Source organism: Zootoca vivipara, chromosome 9 (assembly GCF_963506605.1).
Source record: "Zootoca vivipara chromosome 9, rZooViv1.1, whole genome shotgun sequence".
NCBI lineage: Eukaryota > Metazoa > Chordata > Lepidosauria > Squamata > Lacertidae > Zootoca > Zootoca vivipara.
The window spans coordinates 9,521,013-9,543,348 of NC_083284.1; the positions used below are offsets into that span (position 1 = coordinate 9,521,013).

A 22,336-nucleotide genomic window follows, 5' to 3' on the forward strand; every position below is an offset into this window, starting at 1 on the left:
CAAACATATTGCTCTGCTTTCCTTTGAGCCTCACAGCAAGGGCAAGAGAGGGGTCTTGTTGTCTGGGCAGCCCAGGACCTCCAGACACACTCCCCAGCCTTGCGCCCCAGGGAGGTCACTTCAGTGCTGCTAATGCAGCTGTTTGACTTCACTCCCAGATGCACACTCCATTTTCTCTCAAAACAGACAGATGTCAACAATTCATGAGCAGGCAGCTTGATTTGCAGGTGGGGTGTTTATACAACTTCCCATTAATCTTTCATTCGCCCAACACTTTTCAAGGCATTTCTCTTTTCACTTGCCAGGTGGCATTAAAAAATAAAGTAAATTCCATTGTTTAAAGTGGATTTAAACTGCCAGAGTATTTTCACCCACTCTAACTGCACAAAACTTCCTTGAATCCCACCTGTGAAGAATGACAGTCTCGAGGCTCCCAGAAGAGAGCACAAATCCTTCCTTCATTGTTCGGGTTTCCATGCTCTCTCTCTCTCTACATGAAGCCTTCGCCCAGAATTAATGAGTAGAAACAGCAATTTCCCTTAGAAATTCTCAGCTTTTGCTTCTAGATCGTAACATATTCATTTCCAAAGTGTGCAATGAGGATGAAACAAGCAGCGATAAAAAGGATTTTTTAATTTTATTTCATTGCATTTTCCTGCCCTATTAATTAGCCTTAATGAATCAAGAGGAGAGAAGAATTGTGGAAATTGGGGCCCTGGAGGGGAGGAAATGAGAGAGGTGGGTTTAGGATAAAATATCTTCCCCTTGGAGATTGTCAAGACTCGTTTCAGCGCCGTAAGCACTTGGTGGCAATTCCTGAAACAGTGAGCTGCCTTTAGGTTGTGACTTACGCCTCTCCAAAGGTGTGATCCATCTTCCAGAAACTGTTCCTAACCTGGAGTTATTGAAGAATAAACAGCAGGATGCTCTCAGGATATTTAAGCTCGGCCATTATCAAGCAAGCAACCTCCCCCCCCCACTAATTTATATTATATTAGATATTCATTTAAACAACCTTGAAATATCAATGACTTCCCTTCTTCTCCTCCCATGGTTCATTTTGCATAACATAAATCCCTGCATATTTTATATAAACTAAAGTATTGAGTATTCCATTATTGCATCCATCAAAACTTATTTTCACGGTTGAATTTAATTTAATGCTGCCCACGTTTTCAAATATACACAACCCCCCCCCATATATATTCAATAAACATTTCCTAATCTTCTTTAAACATATGTTCTTCTTGTTATCAAGCAGGATTCCACATTGCAGAAATCCAGATTGCAGGAATCTGGAGAAAGGCACACCTTTGAAAGCTAGACAAATGCTTTCAATTCTGTTGTGGGCCACCCAACCTACATCAGGTGTGACGTACAAAAGTAAGAATGCAGAACAGAGTTGAACTATGGAACTTCCTCCCAATGGAGACAGTGACGGTCCCCAACTTAGATGGCATTAAAGGAGAATTAAACAAATTCATGGAGGGGAAGACTATTGATGGCTGCAAAGCCTTGATGGCTATCCTCTGCCTCCACAACTGGAGAAAGCAAATGTTTCTGAAACCACAGTTGCTGGAAACCACAGGAAAGTGCTCTTGTGCTCAAATCCTGCTCACAGGTTTTACCCAGACATCTCGTTGACCACTGTAAGAACAGGATACTGGACTAGATGGGCCATTGGCCTGATCCAGCAAGCTTGTATTATGTTCTTATTATCGAACTCTATCATGGCTCCAGAGAATTCAGTCCTCATATTGATGACTGATGGCAATGATGATACAGTAACTGGGGTGATATGGTAGCTCTTTGAAATGCAAACGGGCTTTTGAATTAATTGCTCTTCCTCCTGTTTGGTTTTTCAGGACGGGATTACATGAGAGACAAAATCTGTCAAGAATTCAACAACTTGGGAAAAGACAAATTCCGTTCTCTGTACGTATTTTTTGAAGGCAACGCCTATTCAGAGCCACACACCTGCTGTCATTGAGACCAGCCAAAATGGGAAAGCTCTGGTCGTAAAAGAGAGATATCAAATATCTGTTTCTGAACAGGGCTGCCCCTGTTTGGTTTTGAAAATACTGAGCCAGGCGGAGTGGGGTGGGGAAAACCAGAGCAAAACCCAATAACTTAAGGAGAGAGTTTGGTGGATCACACAGCCACTTGGTAAGGCAGGCTGAATCTGAGGGACAAATTCTGCATTGTGGGTGGAGACTGCCAAAATGTGGAATTGAATGGCTTTTCATGTCTAGGGTTTTGCTGGCTGCAGCTGGTGGCAACAGTATAGCGTGGAAATATTTGTTTTATTTTTACCGTTATTAAACAAAATTGATATATTGCTTGATTGCAATAAAAAATAAGAAGAAAAGGAAACCAATGAGCCCCACCCCCTCCCACAACACATTTTAAAAGGTATCAAATGTTAACCAGCCAAAGGCCTGGTTGAAGAGGAATATTTTTGCCTGGCTCATAAAGGTATATAATAAAGGTGCCAGGCAAACCACCCTGGGGAGAGCGTTCCACAAGTGGGGAGCCACCACAGAAAAGGCCCGTTCTCATGTTGCCACCATCTGGACCTCTCAAGGAGGAGGCACACAAAGAAGGGCCTCAGAGGATGCTCTCAGGGTCCCGGTAGGTTCATATGGAGAGAGGTGGTCCTTGAGTTATCGTGGTCCTGAGCCATTTAAGGCTCTGTAGGGCGAAACCAGCACTTTGAATTATTATTATTATTATTATTATTATTATTATTATTATTATTATATTATAATACCCTTTCCCTCCTGTTGGTTCACAGAGCAATCATCATGAACAGCAGGAAGTATACCAACGGCACCTTTGAGGAAATCCAGAGTATCGTGGTGGAGATTGTCGCCCTTGCAGAAAAATGCTGTGTTGAAGGAGCCGACCCGGAATGCTACACAACGGAGGTACACTTCCACAAGCATAGATGTGCATCCAGCCCTTCTTGGTGCTAAGTGGTACCAACTTGAGGAAAACATTGGGGGGAGGTATGGCAGGTGGCGGGGGTTCCCTTGCCCCCCTCCACGCCCCCTCATCATATCATGCTCCTTCCAAGTCGAGGTCAGGCCAGCATGCGCTCAGGCAGGCTCAGTGAGCAACAGTTGGAATGGTGGAGATCACACACACCCCAGTTCTCTTGATGCTGCAGGAGAAGAGGAATGCAGCCTTGATTTACAGCAGGGGTTTGAGGAGTTTGAGGAAGGTCACAGCTCAGAGACAGACAAACAAAAGAGTTGGGAAGTGTTAGAAGAAGGGGGAGGGAGACAGAGGCAAGGCAGCCAGCTGACACGTTGTCACTGGAGAGTATTTATGTCCCCCCTTCTCCCAGAACTTGGTGTTTGTTGAGAGTGCAGGAACAGTAGAATCAGAAACATTTGGCCACAAGCAGCCACCATAAAGGGAGATGCTGTTGCTAGGAAAGGGGGAGGAGGAGCCCGGTTTAGAGCAAAGCCATTGTTAAGGCTTGTTGCGTTATTTTGTCTCTCGCTATTAGGATTGAATAAAACTCATTAGAAAGGACTCTACCTTGTTTTCTCTGCTCTTGCTGCAACCGGGTAGGAATAGCTTTCCCGAAGCCTTGACACAAACTGTGCGGGGCAAAGAGAAGCATGGCTGGGGGGAGGCAGCAGACTGAGGGAGGGTGGGAGAAAATATTAAGGGGGCTGTGCCCCTAGGAGAAAATTATTGGCGGGCCAAGGGACCCCAGTTTCCAAGAGTTGGGTGCCTAAGGTCACTTATTAGCTGAAGGAACAAACTGTGCATGCAACAAAATGTTGCAGTCTTGAGTGCTCCTGTACAGGATTCCTGCCTGTCAGCTGGCCACAATCTCTTCCAGGATACTCCATTACATTCACCTTTGAAGGTTGTCCATAAGGGAATGTGACTCTCAGGCTGTAAAAGGTTTTCCATCCCTGGTCTAGACATTGCTAGGCTGGACGGGCCAACGACAGCTGTGTACATTCCTAGGTTCCCATTTAGGGGAAAACCTAATGGGGAAAATAGCAGTAGGGGAGCAATCAAAGGTGGGGAATTGACATGGGGCAAAGAATGGGACTCCTGATACCAACCCACCCTGCAATCGAAAGCACCATACACAGCTATGCACATACAGGTAACTCGTATCTTGTGCACAGTTAGTTAACTTGCATGATGTCAGGAATGTCCCTTCCCAGCACGACAGTGAGGACTCAAAGGACCAAGGGTGGTAGGCAGAAAGTGACAGAGGCTTGCTTTCTTCACATGCAGAGAGTGAGGTGAGCCCCTCTCATCCTGGAAGGCAAGTCGAAACTTCTTAGAACAGCAAAAGGCAGGCAGAAGGGCAGCAGCTTTCAGACAGGTTCTCAGGGGAGGAGAGGCAAACTGGACAATCTGCTCATGAGTCTCCTCAGACTAGGAGGAGGAGCAGAGTTCAGGCCAACAGAAGGCAGAGCCGATGGCGTATATCCTGTTGGAAAAGAGCCCACCCTCCAGTGGGCTCAACTGACCCATCGAGTGAGGAAGTTGTGTGCTTGGACTGAGCTACTGTGTAAATACCAATAAATTTGAATGATATAAAACCGCCATTTCTTGGTGTGAGAGGGAGATAGTAAATCCTGACACGTGTATTCAGCTTTATGTGCTTGACAATAATTAAATAAATCAATAAACAGGGTGGAAAAGGGGGCAGACATCTGGGAGGGAAAGGCTTTGGCAATGCCATCCACCATTGAACCCAATTTGTTTTGACTATATGCAATTTTGGCTTTATGGGCTATCTCTGGGACATAATACCCGCATAAGTTGAGAGTCGCCTGTAATATTTAGTGTGGCGCTTAGGTGACTTTAAAATTGGATTACACTGATCCTTGGAGGATAAAGGCTATCAAGGGCTGTCAAGTGGAACTCCCATGTACAAGAGCAGTGTATCATTGAATGCCACTTGCAGGGGGCCAGCAGAAAAAGTCAGCTGCATCCTTCATTCCTGCTGTTGGGCTTGTTCCCCAAGGCATCTGTGTGGTGATGCTTTGTAGCAGGATACTGGACTATGGACTCAGCTATACGGCTGCAAACCAAACATTTTAAATGTGTTGTAAAGCACAATATACAAATGTGACACTAGGTGGCGACAGTGAGCTATGCAAAATTCAATGTGTTTTTCAAAACGTTTTTCAAAAAACATTTTCACAGTGTTTTTCATATGTGTGTAGATTCCACCTAGATTTCCCTTTGCTTCATCAGACAGTGTTTTTTCTTGTGATCTTATGTATCAGACGCTGTAGTACTTAGGCAAACTTGCAACCTTTTCCTCTTTTTTCCTTCCCTCTCTCTTCTTCCCACCCAGTCTTTAGCACTCTCGGCCAAATCCTGCGACCCAAATAACCCTTTCCCGAAGCATCCAGGGACAGCTGCCTGTTGCCGCGAGGAAGGCCTTGAACGAAAGCTGTGCCTGGCAGCCTTGAAGCACCCACCCAAGGAGTTCCATACATATGTGGAGCCATCCAATGAGGAACTATGTGGGGCCTTCAGAAAGGACCCCCAGGACTTTGCAGACAGGTGAGTCATGTGTGCATTTCAACTGTGCCACTTACCTGTCTCATTCAGGCACCAGAGTCCATCTCTGGCCACACTCTGATGGCTGGTCCAGACTCCATGGGCTCAGGGAAGCCCTGGAGACAGATCCCTGTAGTTGGTGAGAATGCTAAAGATCCTAACCCTTGTCTCTATCTGCTGATTATCCTATCATAACAGTTCTTACAAAACTCACCCTATGAAGTTGGCTTCTGCTGAGTCAAGATCATTGATCCAACTAGCTCACTCCTGTCCACCAACAGCAGTCTGGGGGTGGGCGGGGATTTTTCAGCCTAGAATTAGTTTTCTACTCTCAACAACAGAGAGGAAAAGCTAGAGCTTCTGCACTCAACGCATATGATGTGCTCTACCCACTGAGCTATAGCTCCTTCCTGGATCTGTTATAATGCAAATATACCACCCCATATATTTTCCTTCTAGAAAATTTTCTCCAGTTTGCCAAAAGTTCTTTCCAGTGAGGTGTCTGTGAAGTGAGAAAGAGCTTTAAAACCACAAACAGGTTTTCATCTCATTGTTTTGCACAGCTGGGAATTAAAATTGGAGGGATTTGGAGGTTGGATAGGATATTATTTATTATTTATCCTTCTTCTTATCACTTCTATGAGTTAACGTCCAGTTAGTAGAGTTTAAAATTTACCATGCCTTTGCAGCATAAAATGTGGAAACATTTGGGACAAAGGTTGCCAAACTTTACTAGCAATTATCCAGGATGCTTTAGCAGACCAGATCTTCCCTTTTAAACAAAATAATCTGTAATGTGGGGGGGGGGTATTATTTACTTACTTAAAGTTGCAGACTTGATTCAGCAGTAAACAACAGTGGAAAATAAGTCAGAATATACTTCTAGATTACAAGAAACATAGTTGAGATCAAAATGTCTGTACTGAGGAGATCACAGAGTAAGCATTCTTACATGGTTACATGGTGAAGAAGCAGATTGTCTTCTGAGGCAAGAGGAAGAACAAAGGACTAAAATGCCATTGTCTTTTCCTCACCTGTGCAAGCAGAGGATATGACCTCACAGAATGCCTTCTCTAGGAACTTTCAAGGAATTCCATGTGTCTTAACCCTTTGCTTGCCTAGCAAACATGGAATTTCATCTTTGACTGAAACATCATTTCCCACATTTAAAACTTGATACTATAATTCTGGGGGAAGTGAGGGCCGAGATTATAAGGATACCAGGAAGAAATTGTCTTCTGTTTTCTCTGGCCTCTCATCCCTCTTTGTAAAAAAAGGATTGCCCCCTTATTCATTTTGTAAAGAAGATGTGTAGATGCTTTACTGCATATAAAGCGTTATGGTTAATATCCAACCTGGGTTGCAGAGTTGCAACTGGTTACTCCCATAAATTATTGAGAACTGCTGCCACACAAGGGGCAGAATCCAAACTGTCCCATCTATGAATGGAAGGACTGCTTCAGAGCCTGGGGAAGGTCCATAGCTCAGTGGTAAAGCATTTGCTTTTGATGCAGAAGGTCCCAGGTTTAATCCCCAGCAGGAGCATCTCCAGTAAGGGTTGAGAGAGACCTCTTTCTGAAATTCTGGAGACCCCCTGCCAGTCAGTGTACAGTAGACAACACTGAGGGAGATAAACCAATGGCATGGCACAGTGTAAGAAAGCTTATGGAGAGCCACCTATGATGATGGAGAGCCGAATGAAGTTCGCACTAGTAGGAGGTAGGGGAAAATGCATTATATTATACTGAGGTATTGTTATTTTAGGAAACAGGGGAATTGTTTGCAAAATTGCATTGGGAAAATTAACAATAAAATGCAAGCCAATTTTCATTAGGGCTTTAAAAAGATCAGACTTTAAAATTAGAATTTGAAAAATGAGAAATCGAGACAAAACTGGAATTGATATATTTACAACCCTAGACTAATCTGGGGATATGCAGCAAAGCAAGTCTTGTGTTGCAGATGAAGAGCCTGCTGGATCAGACCAATGGCCCACCCACCGTATTTTTCGCTCCATAAGACGCACCTGACCATAAGACACACTTAGTTTTCAGAGGAGGAAAGGGGGAAAGCCCCATTTTTGGGGGGATCAGCTCACAGCTGTGCAGCTTCTTTTGCAAAGAGGAAAAGCCCCATTTTTAAAGGATCAGCTCAAACTTGTTGAGTTTACTTTGCAAAGGGAAAAAACCTGTTCAACTCACAGTTCTGCAGCTTCTGATAATCGAATCAGCCAGATAATCCAATCAGCCAGTCACGTGTCACTGGGGAAACAAACATTCTCCCTCTGCAGAACATTCAACAATGGAAGCCGGGGCAAGGGGCCGGGGCTGGAAGGGAGCTAGAGTCCCTTATCTCCCTCCCTGATCTCTTGGAATCTGCTGCTGAGCGGCTTCCTCTTTCCCTCTTGTTAGCCTTTAGCTCTTTCTATTTAAAAAAAAAAGCACTATTTGCTTTTCGCCCCTGGCCAATTCAGCTCCAGGGGCCATGCATTCACTCCATAAGACGCAGACATTTCCCCTTCCTTTTTAGGAGGAAAAAGGTATGTCTTATGGAGTGAAAAATACGGTACTCTAGCCTATTCTCACAGTGGCCACCTTGATGCCTGTGGGAAACCAGCAACTGGCATTCGGAGAAGTCTGACAGTGGAAGTGGCTGCAAATATTTTGCTGACCTCACTTGTGATATGCAATCTCCTCATGTTTTCCTTTGTGATCCATTTTCTAGGTTTCTATATGAGTTTTCCATTGACCATAGCCATACACCTTTGCCTCTCCTGATTGCCTCCACAACGACCTACTTGTCCATCGTCGGAACGTGTTGTACCCATGCGCAACCCACAGTCTGCTTCTTAAAAGAGGTCGGTGCTTTCTTTTTCTCAGCACTAAACGCATTACACTTTCTTTGTCTCTGAACAGCTCAAACAAACTATCCTCCAATTCAGCTGCAGCCCAATGACGGCAGCCATTTCCCTGACAAATGAACTTTAAGTACCAAGCACATCAAATGCCTTCTCAGTGATGATTCACAAAGAAGAAGAAGAAGAAGAAGAAGAAGAAGAAGAAGAAGAAGAAGAAGAAGAAGAAGAAGAAGAAGAAGAAGAAGAAGAAGAAGAAGTGGTGCCAGGACTCACATTTCCCTGCCATTGTGCATTCCTTGGAGTCTGGATCTGCTGCCCGTGTGGATCTTGCTGCCTGAGGCAGTTGCCTCACCTTGTCTCATGGGTGGGCTGGCCCTGCTCTCAACCTCAGTATCTGTCCAAAGGTTAAACCAACAGAGTTAGGAACATAGGATATTGAGCCAGACCATTGGTCCATCTAGCTCAGGCTTCCTCAACCTCGGCCCTCCAGATGTTTTTGGCCTACAACTCTCATGATCCCTAGCTAGCAGGACCAGTGGTCAGGGATGGTGGGAATTGTTGTCTCAAAACATCTGGAGGGCCGAGCTTGAGGAAGCCTGATCTAGCTCTATATTGTCTACACTGACTAGCAATGGCTCTCCAGGGTTTCAGCCCAGGAATCTTTCCAGATCTACCTGGAGATGCTGAGGATTGAACCTGGGACCTCCCGCATGCAATCAGATATTCTTCTACTAGGCTACAGACCTTCTCCATTGGAGAAGTTGGGTGGAACTCACTCATTGCTGTCCTTGACTCGTGCGCAGAACTATTCAAAGTACAGGCAACTCCCAATTTACATGGGGGTTACGTTCCAAGGCACCACACGGTTACGTGAAATTGTGTATATTGGAAATGCCATTGGAAAAGCCTGCAAACACCCTTTAAATCTCCGGAAACTCTCGAAAAACCCAGCAGAACTTACCAGATGCCAAACTCTCACCACAACCGCTCCCCCCAAACCGCCTAGCTCAAACTCCAACTCTCCTATGCTGGTCGAGAACCATAACAATAAACTAAACTAAACTCCAACTCTCCACAGGCCTCAAAGGTTGGTGCAAAGGCTCCTGGGATTGCTAGGCACTGTTTTCGCAAATTTTGCCCTTTCTGGGCTCTTTTGGGGGCGTTTTTGCCATTTTAAAAGTGGCTAATGGGTTCGGTATAATGCACATGTTCACAGTCACATGCCCATTGGATGTGCATAAATTGGCCGTTACCTGTAATGCAGTCAATGGGGAGTCACCATAGAGATCAAGGTGGTGGTAGAGATTCTCACATCTCTGTGAGGTAAGTATTTGATTCCCGCTGTCAGGATTTACTATCTCCCTCTCACACCAAGAGACGGCAGGCCAGCGTTTCTATAATTTTCAGATTTATTTGTATTTACACAATATTCATTCTGAGCACGCAGCTCAGTCTTCCACACTCGACGGGTCAGATGAGCCCAATTGGGAGGTGGGCTCTTTTCCAACAGGAAATACGCCATTTGCTCCTCCTTTTGTGGGCTTGACACCAAGCCTGAACTCTGCCCATCCTTCTAGTACGAGGAGATTCACAAGCAGCTTGTGCCTCCTCCCCTGAAAGCATGTCTGAGAGTTGTAGCCCCTCTGCCTGCCTGGCACTGCCCTGAAAATTTACAACTTGCCTTCCAGGACAGGAGGGGCTCACTTCACTCTCCACATATGAAGGAAGCAACCCTCTGTCTCCTCCTTCCTGACACACACACCCCTTGTTCCTCGGAGCTCTCGCTTTCACTCTGGGAAGGAATGTTCCTAACACCCGTTTTACGGTTGGTATTCTATGACTGAGTGCTAGGGCTTCCTCATGACCACTCGCCTCAAATCCCTGACAACTAAATTGAGTGAAAATGTGCAACGGCAAAGCTCCGTTATATTTCGGATTCCTGTTAACAGGCACTTCCAGATTTGCTCGAAGCAGATCCCTTCACTAAGTATGAGTCAAGTGTTTGACCTCACCACTTTCTTTTATGCTGCAGAAGCTGGAGAGGAAGTCTCTCAGGATGCTCACTGATCTGTCCAACAAAGCGTGCTCCCGCTATTCCGTGTTTGGGAAAGAGAAAACAAAACTCAGGTACAAAGCAAACCTTCTGCCTCCTATGTATTTATGGCAGATCAGAACTTTACCTCTTCAACCTCTGAATTTTTGGTAGTTCCTGTTCATTGTGAAAGCTTGGATAGATCTATTTGGGTTGGAAGAAGCAAACTGCAATGGAATTTCATGGGATAGTACCAAATTTGCTACCATATCCAAACATGTGTCTTTCAAGTCATGCAGCAGTGCATAAGAATCTTGTCTAGGGCACACACAAAATGATTCACTTCATAGCTAAAGGTAAACCTACCCAATTCACGTGTTGCAAAACAATATGGGAACTGAAACACAACTATCGTTCAAAAAAAAATATCACACTTTACTGAATTTTGCAATGCAATTTTTGACTAGACAATAATATAAGGGGAATTTTGCATAAAAATGAATGTATTAGCGAAAATAGCATGCAAACGTGCATTATGTTAAGGGAAATGGTTTACTAAAATTTTAACATTAGCCCAAACTGCATACAAAAATGTCTTTGTCAGGCGAAATTCGCACTAAAATGCTAATGAATTTTCATGAGGATTTAAACAAAAATCACAAATTGCTGGAGAAATGTGGAGAACTGAATTTAAGAATGCAAAAATGAGAAACTGGGACAGCCACAGTCTACCTTTTGTGAGTTGCCAGCTTCACTCAGGAGCTCCCAAGTTGGGCCAGAGGTTCCCTAAATTATAAATCAGGCATATCCAACAGGTAGGTGGTGATCTACCGGTAAATCACTGGTAGATCATCGGCTCCCCCTAAAGAAGCTGAACAACTGTGGCTCCCCTAAATAAAGCTCAACATTTTACCTCCTCCCTGAAAAAACTCAACAACTTTGACCTGAACCCCCAAAAGAGGGGTAGATCACTGCCACTTATTGCAGTGAGTAGATCACAGTCTCTTGGGAGTTGGTCACCCCTGGTATAGATCCTCTATAAACTTTTTGGTACTCCCATCCACTGTGTCCAGGTCACTGCCTGAAGCCAGATCATAACAATAAACCTATTATTGCCTGAACACATATTAGGGACTGGGATTTGTCACACATTTAACTTAGCATGGTTAGAATATACCACACTAAATGTGGGAAGGTTAGAGAGTATCAGAGGATTTGGGAAATGCAACCAACCACTGACACCTTTCCTACACTGCTTCAGACAAGAATGCCCATAAATAGGGCTAATAGGCATGTTGCAGCAATTCTGTGAACCGCCCTGAGACCTCCAGGTATAGGGCAGTATATACAGTACATTCAAATAATAATAATAATAATAATAATAATAATAATAATGAAGAGATCAGAAAGAGACTGTGTATTCAACTCAATCTGTGGCGTCTATATTCTGCCGCTGGCAGTTGAAGCTGCTTAGAAAGGGTGGGTGGACCATTTCGGGATAGCTACACTAATTTAAATTCCCACTTATTTTTTTCTGCCTATGTCTAGCTATTTCATAACATATACTCAGAAAATTCCAAATGCTTCTGTTGAGGATATCCTATCCCTCGCTGAAGATGCTTCTGAAGTGCTTGCCAAGTGCTGCGATTCATTGGAAGAAGACTGCATCCAGAAGGAGGTGAGCATTCAGGAGCAAAAGGCCATTTCCCATTGATGGCCGTTGTCATTCTGTTGAAAATAGTAGAGCATTCTGTGTCCAGCAGAAATGGCTGAGTCCTCTTATCTGCAGAATCAGGCTCCCAGTACATTTCCGAGCACAGTTCAAAGTGTTGGTGCTGACCTTTATAGCCCTAAATAGCCTCGGTCCAGTATACCTGAAGGAGCATCTCCACCCCCATCGTTCTGCCCAGACACTGAGGTCCAGTGGGGGGGCCTTCTGGCGGTTCCCTCGTTGCGAGAAGCCAAGTTGCAGGGAACCAGGCAGAGGGCCTTCTCGGTGGTGGCGCCTGCCCTGTGGAACGCCCTCCCATCAGATGTCAAAGGAAAAACAGCTACCAGATTTTTAGAAGACATCTGAAGGCAGCCCTGTTTAGGGAGGCTTTTAATGTTTAATAGATTATTTTATTTCTTTTTTCTGTTGGAAGCCACCCAGAGCGGCTGGGGAAACCCAGCCAGATGGACGGGGTATAAATAATATATTATTTATTATTTATTATTATTATTATTATTATTATTATTATTATTATTATTATATGTGGCTCTTGCTGGGTTGTACCGCTTCCAGCTCCACATAGAAAAGTAGCAAATCAGGGAAGAAAGGCTTTAACTGGGCCTTCTCAACTAGTCTTCTATGTGCTGGTTTTCCATCTGCAGAACAATTTTTATATGGGGCATTCAGACATGTGATCCCACCCTCCACTATTTCCAAAATGGTACAAGACAGGAAGAGCTGTGTCATGTGATCATGCCGACTACGTAACACAGATTGAGCCAGCTAGTTCTTCTCATATACCTGGAAGCAAGTTCTACATATTTCAATGAGCCTTACTTCCAGTACTAATTCCAGTGTGGATTTAGTGCAATGAGTCTATGAATTCCAAAAAAGAATATCCAAAAGTTTACCAGTAGGCAGGCAGGCAGGCATCCTTCAATCAGTTAATTTTTGGTTTGGACCATGTACAGCGGTACCTCAGTTTTCAAACGTAATCCATTCTGGAAGACCGTTCGTGTTCCGAAATGGTCGAAAATGGAAAACTCAATAAGGAAAACTCAATACGGAAAACTCAGTACGGAAAACTCAGTACGTAAGCCATATGGCATGCTCGACTTCCGAGGCTCATTCGAAAACCAAAGCATTTCCTTCCGGGTTTTTGGTGTTCGCATTCCAAAATGTTCTTCAACAGAGACTTTTGAAAACCGAGGTACCACTGTATATGTCAGGGCTAGTTCAGATGTAGGTCAGCAATCAAGAGGCAGAGACAAGCAGAAAAGTTAGCTCTTTATTCAAGAAAACAGCTTCCCAGTCACCAAGGTCTGGCCCCCACGAAATAATTGCCAGGACTGAAGGTCTTTGTCTTCTACTTCCCACTAACTCTCCTCCCCGGCTGAATGCCTCCAAAGCAGCCTTAAACATGGAGGCAAGGGAGGAGGGGAACTTACTACAGTAGGAAAGGCACCTTTCCACGTGGTTCCATTTTGTTGCGAAATCATTGGCTGTCTTTCCTCCCCAGGTGTCAAACCACACTGCCAAAATCTGCAATAAACTCTCAGCCCAGGATAAAAGAATTAACAACTGTTGCCAAGGAGATTGCTCCTTGCAAAAATACGTGTGCATATATTCGCTGCCATGGGACAAGAACACCGACAGTTCAAATGTTGCAAGTCCGACTCCCGAATGCCTGTGTAATGTGGACTGCAGACAGCGGGAAATTTATAAGTAAGTGTCCCCCTCCCAAACACACACTTTCCTAGAGATAAGCTTTTTAATTAGCTGCAATTTGAATGTGCTTATTCATTATTGGCAACACCTGCTGGTTCCAAACTCAAAATTGCAAACTGACCTTAATTCCCACTTCAACATAAACCTGCATCAAAAAAGTGGGAGAACCCATTTATATTCTTTTTTTATTTTCCAGCCAACTTGGAGGTAACAGGGTATTTCTTAATTCATCAAGGGCAGGACTTGGGGTGCTTGTGAAAGAGACTGGGGGCCTTAGGCACCAAGGAAAAGCATTTAAGTTATCCCAGGCAAGGTATGGTGCGTTGTGATATGCAGGAGCTGAAACTGAATGTGTTTATTTATTTTCACAACTTGTATTTTTCTCTGGACGGACAGGACTCAAGGCAGCTTTCAGTTAAAAACAAGAACCACTACAAACATATCTCAAAGAAACCTGAAATATACTCAGAGTCGAGAGTGAATTTCATGCTCTTTATTCAGCTCGTAGTCAACAAGGAGCATAGCTGCCAAGTTTTCCCTTTTCTCACGAGGAAGCCTATTCAGCATAAGGGAAAATCCCTTAAAAAAAGGGATAACTTGGCAGCTATGACAAGGAGAAGAAGAGAAGAATCCCCTTTCCCCAAAACCATCTGCTTATATACATTATTTACACAATGGGCTTTGCGTGATTGGCTACTTCAGGCTACACCTGTGGGCCAATCAGTTTGTGGATTGACTTCTGCCAGCAGCCTGATTGGCTGCTCCTGCAGGCCAATCAGGTTGCGGATTCACTTCTGCCAGCCGCCTGATTGGCTGCTCCTGCAGGCCAATCAGGTTACGGATTCACTTCCACCTGGAGTTGGATTGGGTGGCTCCTGCGGACCAATCAGACTGCTGATTCTGGATCTTATTGTTCTATGATTCAGCTCAGCACATAACAAAACCAATCATTTAAAAACTAATAATAATAATAATAATAATAATAATAATAATAATAATAATAATAATTTATTATTTATACCCCGCCCATCTGGCTGGGTTTCCCCAGCCACTCTGGGCGGCTTCCAACAGAAAAATAAAACACAATAGTCTCTTAAACATTAAAAAGCCTCCCTGAACAGAGGCTAAACGTTGATAAAATCAGAACTATATACTGTACATATGTAAAATCTGTTAAACCCAGTGATTTTTTCGGGGGGGGGGGAACATTTTGTGAATCTAAGTTTGGCCTCACTGAGGGGCAGTATTTCAATATGAGTAGGAAAATGAGAGTGCCGCTAAACATTTTTTATTTTATTTTATTTTTAGAAAAAAAGCACTGGTTAAACCCATACCAGTAATTAAAATAGAAAGGGAACAGTACCAGCCTTGATCCAGAGCCTTGGGTACTAATTCATTTGTAAGGTGAGGAATGAGCTGGAACCAATTCCTTCCTAAAACAAACTTTTCAAGAACTGATTCGTGAAGTATAAAAGTCCTGGTTAGTTTCTTCTATAATAGCATAGAGCTATTGCAAACTGTAGGGACCCAGGTGGGCTTGCTGATCAGAAGGTCGGCGGTTCGAATCCCTGCAACGGGGTGAGCTCCCGTTGCTCGGTCCCAGCTCCTGCCCACCTAGCAGTTCAAAAGCACATCAAAGTGCAAGTAGATAAATAGGGACCACTCCGGCGGGAGGGTAAACGGCGTTTCCGTGCGCTGCTCTGTTTCGCCAGAAGCAGCTTTGTCATGCTGGCCACATGACCCGGAAGCTGTCTGCGGACAAACGCCAGCTCCCTCAGCCTATAGAGCGAGATGAGCGCCGCAACCCCAGAGTCGGACACGACTGGACCTGATGGTCAGGGGCCCCTTTACCTTTATTGCAAACTGTGCTGTTGCAAGAGCTAGTGCAAACTGCAAAATGTTCTGAGATGTTTTTCTTTCTGTTGCAGCTATATACACCGCTTTGCTCAGACATTTACATATGCACCAGAAGCTCTTCTCGTTGCTCTGTATGACGATAGCCTAACAGTGGCGAATAGTTGTTGTAGCACGGAGGACCCCGCTGCTTGTTTCGCAGGAAAGGTAAGATGCAATATAGTTCTGAAAGCTTCTTTTCATTTCTAAACGGAAGCCCAGCCAGTAATCTAGCAGCTGCATTTTGGACCAGATGAAGGTTGCATGTCAAGAGCAGCTCCGTATATAGTGTTGCCCTAGTTTTAAAGCCTGAAAGAGCTCGGTCTGAAATAATAATAATAATAATAATAATAATAATAATAATAATAATAATAAATTATTTATACCTCGCCCATCTGGCTGAGTTTTCCCAACCACTCTGGGCTGTTTCCAACAAAATATTAAAATACAGTAATCCATTAAACATTAAAAGCTTCCCTAAACAGGGCTGCCTTCACATGTCTTCTAAAAGTCTGGTAGTTGTTGTTCTCTTTGACATCTGGTGGGAGGACGTGCCACAGGCCAGGTGCCACTACTGAGAAGGCCCTCTGCCCGGTTCCCTGTAACTTGGCTTCTCGCAGCAAGGGAACTGCCAGAAGGCCCTCGGCGCTGGACCTCAGTCTCCGGGTAGAACGATGGGGGTGGAGATGCTCCTTCAGATATATGAAAGAGACTCTTAGAATCATAGGGGTGGAAGTGATCCACCAAGGTTCATCGAGTCCAACCCCTTGCATTGCAGCAATCTCAACTAAAGCATCCATGACAGATGGCCATCCAACCTCAATCTTAATTTCAGGATAATGGGTTCAATCCCTACGTTGGGCAAAAGAGGGCGGTTGGACTAGATGACCCTAGTGGTCCCTTCCAACTCTCTGATTCTATGATAAATCCCCGCACAACTGTGAATCTCACTGAGTTACCTTGGGCCAGTCACAAGCGATCTTTTGCCTCCATAGGGTCTCCAAAAGATGCATGGCATATTAACATGAAACACTGCCCTAAACAAAACCCTTTCCGCTCCCCATTTCACATTTTAAAAAAAAAATTAAAAATCGCATATGAGGGTGATGTGGGCTTCTAGATGTTGGACTCTAACCCCCATCAGCCCCAGCCAGCATGGTCAAGGATGATGGTAACTGTAGTCCGACAAATGACTGTATGGTCACACATGTTCCCCATCCCTACCCTAAAAGGAATGCTAAAAGAACTAGTAAAGGTAAAGGGACCCCTGACCATTAGGTCCAGTCGTGACCGACTCTGGGGTTGCGTGCTCATCTCGCATTATTGGCCGAGGGAGCCGGCGTATAGCTTCCAGGTCATGTGGCCAGCATGACAAAGCCGCTTCTGGCAAACCAGAGCAGCACATGGAAACGCCGTTCACCTTCCCGCTATAGCGGTTCCTATTTATCTACTTGCATTTTGATGTGCTTTTGAACTGCTAGGTTGGCAGGAGCTGGGACCAAGCAACGGGAGCTCACCCCGTCACAGGGATTCAAACCGCCAACCTTCTGATCAGCAAGCCCTAGGCTCAGTGGTTTAGCCCACAGCGCCAGTAGTGTACTGCAAATGGAACCCACTTAGTTTAGACATGGCCTGATCATTCTTGACTTGCTTTGACATGGAGACAGGTTTTTTCACTGGTGGCATCAGCACTGCAGAATTTCACTATTGTTCAAAAAGCACTTATATACTGCTTAATATTACTGCCGCTCTACACTTTTCCTTATGAACTCCAGAAACCACCGACGAAGTTATTTGAATTGCTTTCAAAAGGAAACGAAATGTGCGGAGCTTACACAACTCACACTTTCCTGGATTTCAAGAAGAGGTGAGCGCTACCTTCTAGATAAGGAGTGGTTGTATAGTAAGCCCGAAATTTGTGGGCATTCAATGTTATGCACGCGGCATAAAAAAAATTAATAGGAGGCAGAAAGCAGTCTGGGTTCTGGGGGAAATGACTTTGGTGATCCCAGCCACCATTGAACCCAGTGTATTATGACTACAGTGGAACCTTGGTTCTCAAATGGCTTAGTTGACGAACAAATCGGCTCCCAAACGCCAAAAACCCGGAAGTAAGTGTTCCTGATCTCAGTTACAGGTAGGTAGCCGTGTTGGTCTGCCGTAGTCGAAACAAAATAAAAAAATTCCTATAAAAAATCCACTATGTAGCAATATAGTCCATTGGCTTAGCAGTGCCTCATGAAACACATATCGAATAAGTCACCCCTCCCCCAAAAAAATTGCAATATGCAAGGCCTTCTTAAACCAGATATTATGCCCATTCTGCAGGCTAAGAGAACACTATCACAAGGCACTTCCCAGTGCCTCTGAAGATACCATTTCTGGGCTCGTCGAGCAAAGGGCTACGTTTGCATCCACCTGCTGCCATTTGAACGCACCTCCGTCGTACTGCGGGTTGAAGGTAAGGAGCCGTCTCTCCAGCTTAGCAATTCAAGGAATCAGCCCTTGGATTTCTGGTTTCTAGGACCTACTTCAGACATCACTGAAGTGTCTTGGAACTGTATGTCCGGATGCATGGCAACCGACGTCAGAAGTCTAAATTTTGGCAAATTTCATAAAAAAATAAAAACTTCATTCTCTTCTGAGATTTCGCAACAGCTTTGCCCCCAAAAAAGCTCAACGACCTTTTGTGTCCAGATTTTCACTTTTTGAAATGGCAATTCTATAAAATTGAGTTTTGAAACACCCCCCCCCCCCCCATTTTCAGGTTCAAAGTGAAGTGGCTTACACATGCACCAGTGATGACTGCTTGGCCCAGAACTAATTGTGAGAATATGATTTGTGTCTTCTAGAGCGGGGAAGGCTCAGGTAGGTAGGAAAGCAAAAATAGACTCTGTATGCAGGGTACAGTGTTGTGCCTATGTATGCACTGAGAAGTTTTTATTTCACTAACATCTCTTTGGGATGTGTCAGGAGTCCAGTCCCCGGCTGTTAATTAAAAAGGATGATTTATTGTCAAAAACAAACAGATGGCTTCAGATGGCTTTAACGCAGCCTCTTCCATCATCAATCAAGATGACCCTTCTGAAGACCTCTTCCGGTTACATAAAATATTGAACTTTCTCACTTTGCGCCTTTTGCTTTGTTTTCTGTCTAACAGCCCTCCCCTTAGCCTATTCTTAAGAGGGATTGGCTCAGCACCCATCTCATCTTGTTCTGATGAACTGCTTCCTTATCTGTCCACGCCAATTGGCACTTCCAGAGAGCATTGATTGGGTTCCGGCTGGCTCCCCGCCATTCCCTGATCAACCGGCATGCCAAAGGGCGGGGGAGTTGACACTAGCCGAAGCTCATCCTGCATGGCAGTTAACCCTCTCTGTTCCTGGCTTCTTTCTTCATTTGACTGCAAACCTTCACTGGGGGCTAGCTGCAAGTCTTCCCTGGGAGCTGGCTGCAAGCCTTCACTGGGGGCTGGCTCGTTCATGATAGGATGCTACACCTGTGCTATTGCAAGCGACTGAGAATTAAAAGTTTAGCATGGCAAATCCTTTAGGCTGATCATGTATTTGGTCTCCATTGCTAACACTGCCCAAGCATATCTTTGCTAATTAATTCATCCCTTTCCCATACCCGTGAAAGAAACGTTCTTTTTCATATTTGCAGGTGCAGCACGAAAAGACTTTCTGTGACTTCAGATTGCACACAGACCCTAGATTTTGCTGAGTCAACACTGCTGACCTCTGTCTAGTTTTCTAGAAACAAGACTAGGGCATATTGGCATCTTAATAAAAGCTGTATTCATATTTCCAGCCTTGTGGTTGTTTCAATACAGGTGGGGGGGGAGCCTTGAGGGGGGGGAGTTCTCTAAGTGCACACCTAGAAATGATTTTTTTAAAAAATCCCATTCATTATAATTCACGAATTCTACTTAATGTTGTTTGTATAGCTCTTTTGCTTCAGAGGGTGAAATGCTTTGCAGTTGTGATTCAGCTTCACACACACACACACACACAAAATCACCCATTTTGCAGACAAGGGAACTGAGCCAGAAAAGGAGTGATGGAAAAAGCATCATCATGCTAGACAACAGATTCAAAACGCTGTCAAAATAAAAATAGAAAACTCATGGGACAACAAAGCCCAGAAGGTGATGTAGCCAGGCAGACCTACCTCAGGTGAAAATAGTGGCCATCTTATGTACTTTAGTATCTATTGATATGTCAGTGCTTGCCAGAGGTTCTTTCCCACCAGCTTTTCATCAGCCTTTCCCTAGCTGGCGCTTTCCAGATGTTTTGAACTACAGTGGAACCTCGGTTTACGAGCACCTCGGTTTATGAATTTTCGGTTTACGAACGCCGCGGACCCATCTGGAACGGATTAATTCACTTCCCATTACTTTCAATGGGAAAGTTCGCTTCAGTTTATGAACGCTTCAGTTTATGAACAGACTTCCGGAACCAATTACACCCATGCTTCGGGTTAAGTACGCTTCAGGTTGAGTACTCCGCAGACCTGTCTGGAACGGATTAATCCACTTTCCATTACTTTCAATGGGAAAGTTCGCTTCAGTTTATGATCGCTTCAGTTTATGAACAGACTTCCGGAACCAATTGTGTTCATAAACCGAGATACCATTGTACAGCTCACATCATCCTTGAGTTGTAATCAAAAATACCTGGAGGACACCAGGTTGGGTAAAGCTGCTTTACACCAGGCATCCCCAAACTGCGGCCCTCCAGATGTTTTGGCCTACAACTCCCATGATCCCTAGCTAACAGGACCAGTGGTCAGGGATGATGGGAATTGTAGTCCAAAACATCTGGAGGGCTGAGGTTTGGGGATGCCTGCTTTACACTATATATCCAGCTGTGGCCTAGTAATCCACACACATTTTTTATGTGCTAGAGCAGGGGTCAGCAAACTTTTTCAGCAGGGGACCAGTCGACTGTCCCTCAGACCTTGGGGGGGGCTGGACTATATTTGGGGGGGGTGAACAAATTCCTATGCCCCACAAATAACCCAGAGATGCATTTTAAATAAAAGGACACATTCTACTCATGTAAAAACATGCTGATTCCCAGCCCGTCCGTGGGCTGGATTTAGAAGGCGATTGGGCCGGATCTGGCCCCCAGGCCTTAGTTTGCCTGCCCATGTGCTAGAGGTAAGATGTGTGCTTCTTGCTACATTTCCAGAGACCTGGGGGAAAGGTTGAGGGCTAATGCATGTGTCCGCATTAAATAAAATAAAAAAGGCATCCTCAAACTTTTTTTCTAAAAGACAACAACAGGAACAGGAGCAGGACTGTCCACAGTACATAGGGGCAATTGAAGCCACCACTGAAAAGGCCCTGCTCCAAGCAGCTACCAATCTAACCTCAAGAGGAAATACGGTAGGCATGCTTGTGGAACTTGTTCTTTGTGGATTCTGATTTGAAGAGCTGATCTGATGCACACCTCCTGAGCTAGCATACTGTCCAAAACTGAAGTCCCCTTTCATCAGAGGCAGATTTCGGGAAAGAATGTTTCTGGTAGCATGTAAATTTCAGAGGTAAGTGACACCACCCCTAAGTATTTCATCCCAAATATCAAACTTCAGAATGCAGGACAGGTTTTGAGATAGGAGATGTATCTCAATATGCCACAAGGAAAATGGAATAGGCCCTCTGAGTTCTGGAAGACTTCCCAACATCTATGTAAGGCAAGCCAGAAGACCAGCCAGCAGAAAATGAACCAGGGAGGAAGGAGGGGCAACAGACCTTCCCACTCACATTGTTTGTATATCTGGGTCCAAAAGGTTAATCAGCTCAGACTAAAGGTACTTAATATGTGTTGACTTGTACCATACAAATCAGCATTGGAAAAGGAGCTCAGCCCTTATTATGAAACACGTCTCAATTTAGCCATTCCCATGGTTTGAGGAATCTGTAAGCTTTTGGGACACAAGAAGCAGAGCTATGTTGAGTCAAAGTTGCTGCTGTTGGCAGAAACTGAGCCCCATGTACTGCATGCAAAGACAGACAGGCCTCATTCTATCACCAGGTCCCTATTTGAAGAAATAACCTGTTTGGAGGACTGTCTGGTCCAGGTCTATTTAAAGACAACCATAAAAAGAAGACCCAGTGTGGTCTAGTGTTTTGAGTGCTGGACCAGGACCATGGAGGTAAAGGTAAAGGGACCCCTGACCATTAGGTCCAGTCGCGGACGACTCTAGGGTTGTGGTGCTCATCTCACTTTATGGGCCGAGGGAGCCGGCGTACAGCTTCCGGGTCATGTGGCCAGCATGACATAGCCGCTTCTGGCAAAACAGAGCAGCACACGGAAACATCGTTTACCTTCCCGCTGGAGAGGTACCTATTTATCTACTTGCACTTTGATGTGCTTTTGAACTGCTAGGTTGGCAGGAACAGGGACTGAGCAATGGGAGCTCACCCCGTCACGGGGATTCGAACCGCCAACCTTCTGATTGGCAAGCCCTAGGCCAGGCATCCCCAAACTGCGGCCCTCCAGATGTTTTGGCCTACAACTCCCATGATCCCTAGCTAACAGGACCAGTGGTCAGGGAAGAT

The 22,336-nt window shown here is 44.7% G+C and overlaps 1 protein-coding gene across 2 annotated transcripts in view; it reads left to right on the forward strand.

Moving 5' to 3' along the window:
• The window catches only part of GC (GC vitamin D binding protein), a 34,011-nt gene extending 14,431 nt beyond the window's left edge, over nucleotides 1–19,580 (forward strand). Inside the window, exons 2-13 of one of the 2 annotated variants that reach the window (XM_035103095.2) lie at nucleotides 1,866–1,935; nucleotides 2,795–2,927; nucleotides 5,342–5,553; nucleotides 8,275–8,407; nucleotides 10,440–10,534; nucleotides 11,988–12,117; nucleotides 13,670–13,875; nucleotides 15,807–15,939; nucleotides 17,547–17,638; nucleotides 18,100–18,232; nucleotides 18,539–18,639; nucleotides 19,435–19,580. In XM_035103095.2, the coding sequence (XP_034958986.1) occupies nucleotides 1,866–1,935; nucleotides 2,795–2,927; nucleotides 5,342–5,553; nucleotides 8,275–8,407; nucleotides 10,440–10,534; nucleotides 11,988–12,117; nucleotides 13,670–13,875; nucleotides 15,807–15,939; nucleotides 17,547–17,638; nucleotides 18,100–18,232; nucleotides 18,539–18,595 (1,394 nt within the window). In that variant the 3' untranslated portion in view covers nucleotides 18,596–18,639; nucleotides 19,435–19,580. The remainder of the gene's footprint in view (nucleotides 1–1,865; nucleotides 1,936–2,794; nucleotides 2,928–5,341; nucleotides 5,554–8,274; nucleotides 8,408–10,439; nucleotides 10,535–11,987; nucleotides 12,118–13,669; nucleotides 13,876–15,806; nucleotides 15,940–17,546; nucleotides 17,639–18,099; nucleotides 18,233–18,538; nucleotides 18,640–19,434) is intronic. The other variant, XM_035103094.2, reaches the window with a different exon arrangement.
• The last annotated feature ends 2,756 nt before the right edge of the window (nucleotides 19,581–22,336 follow it).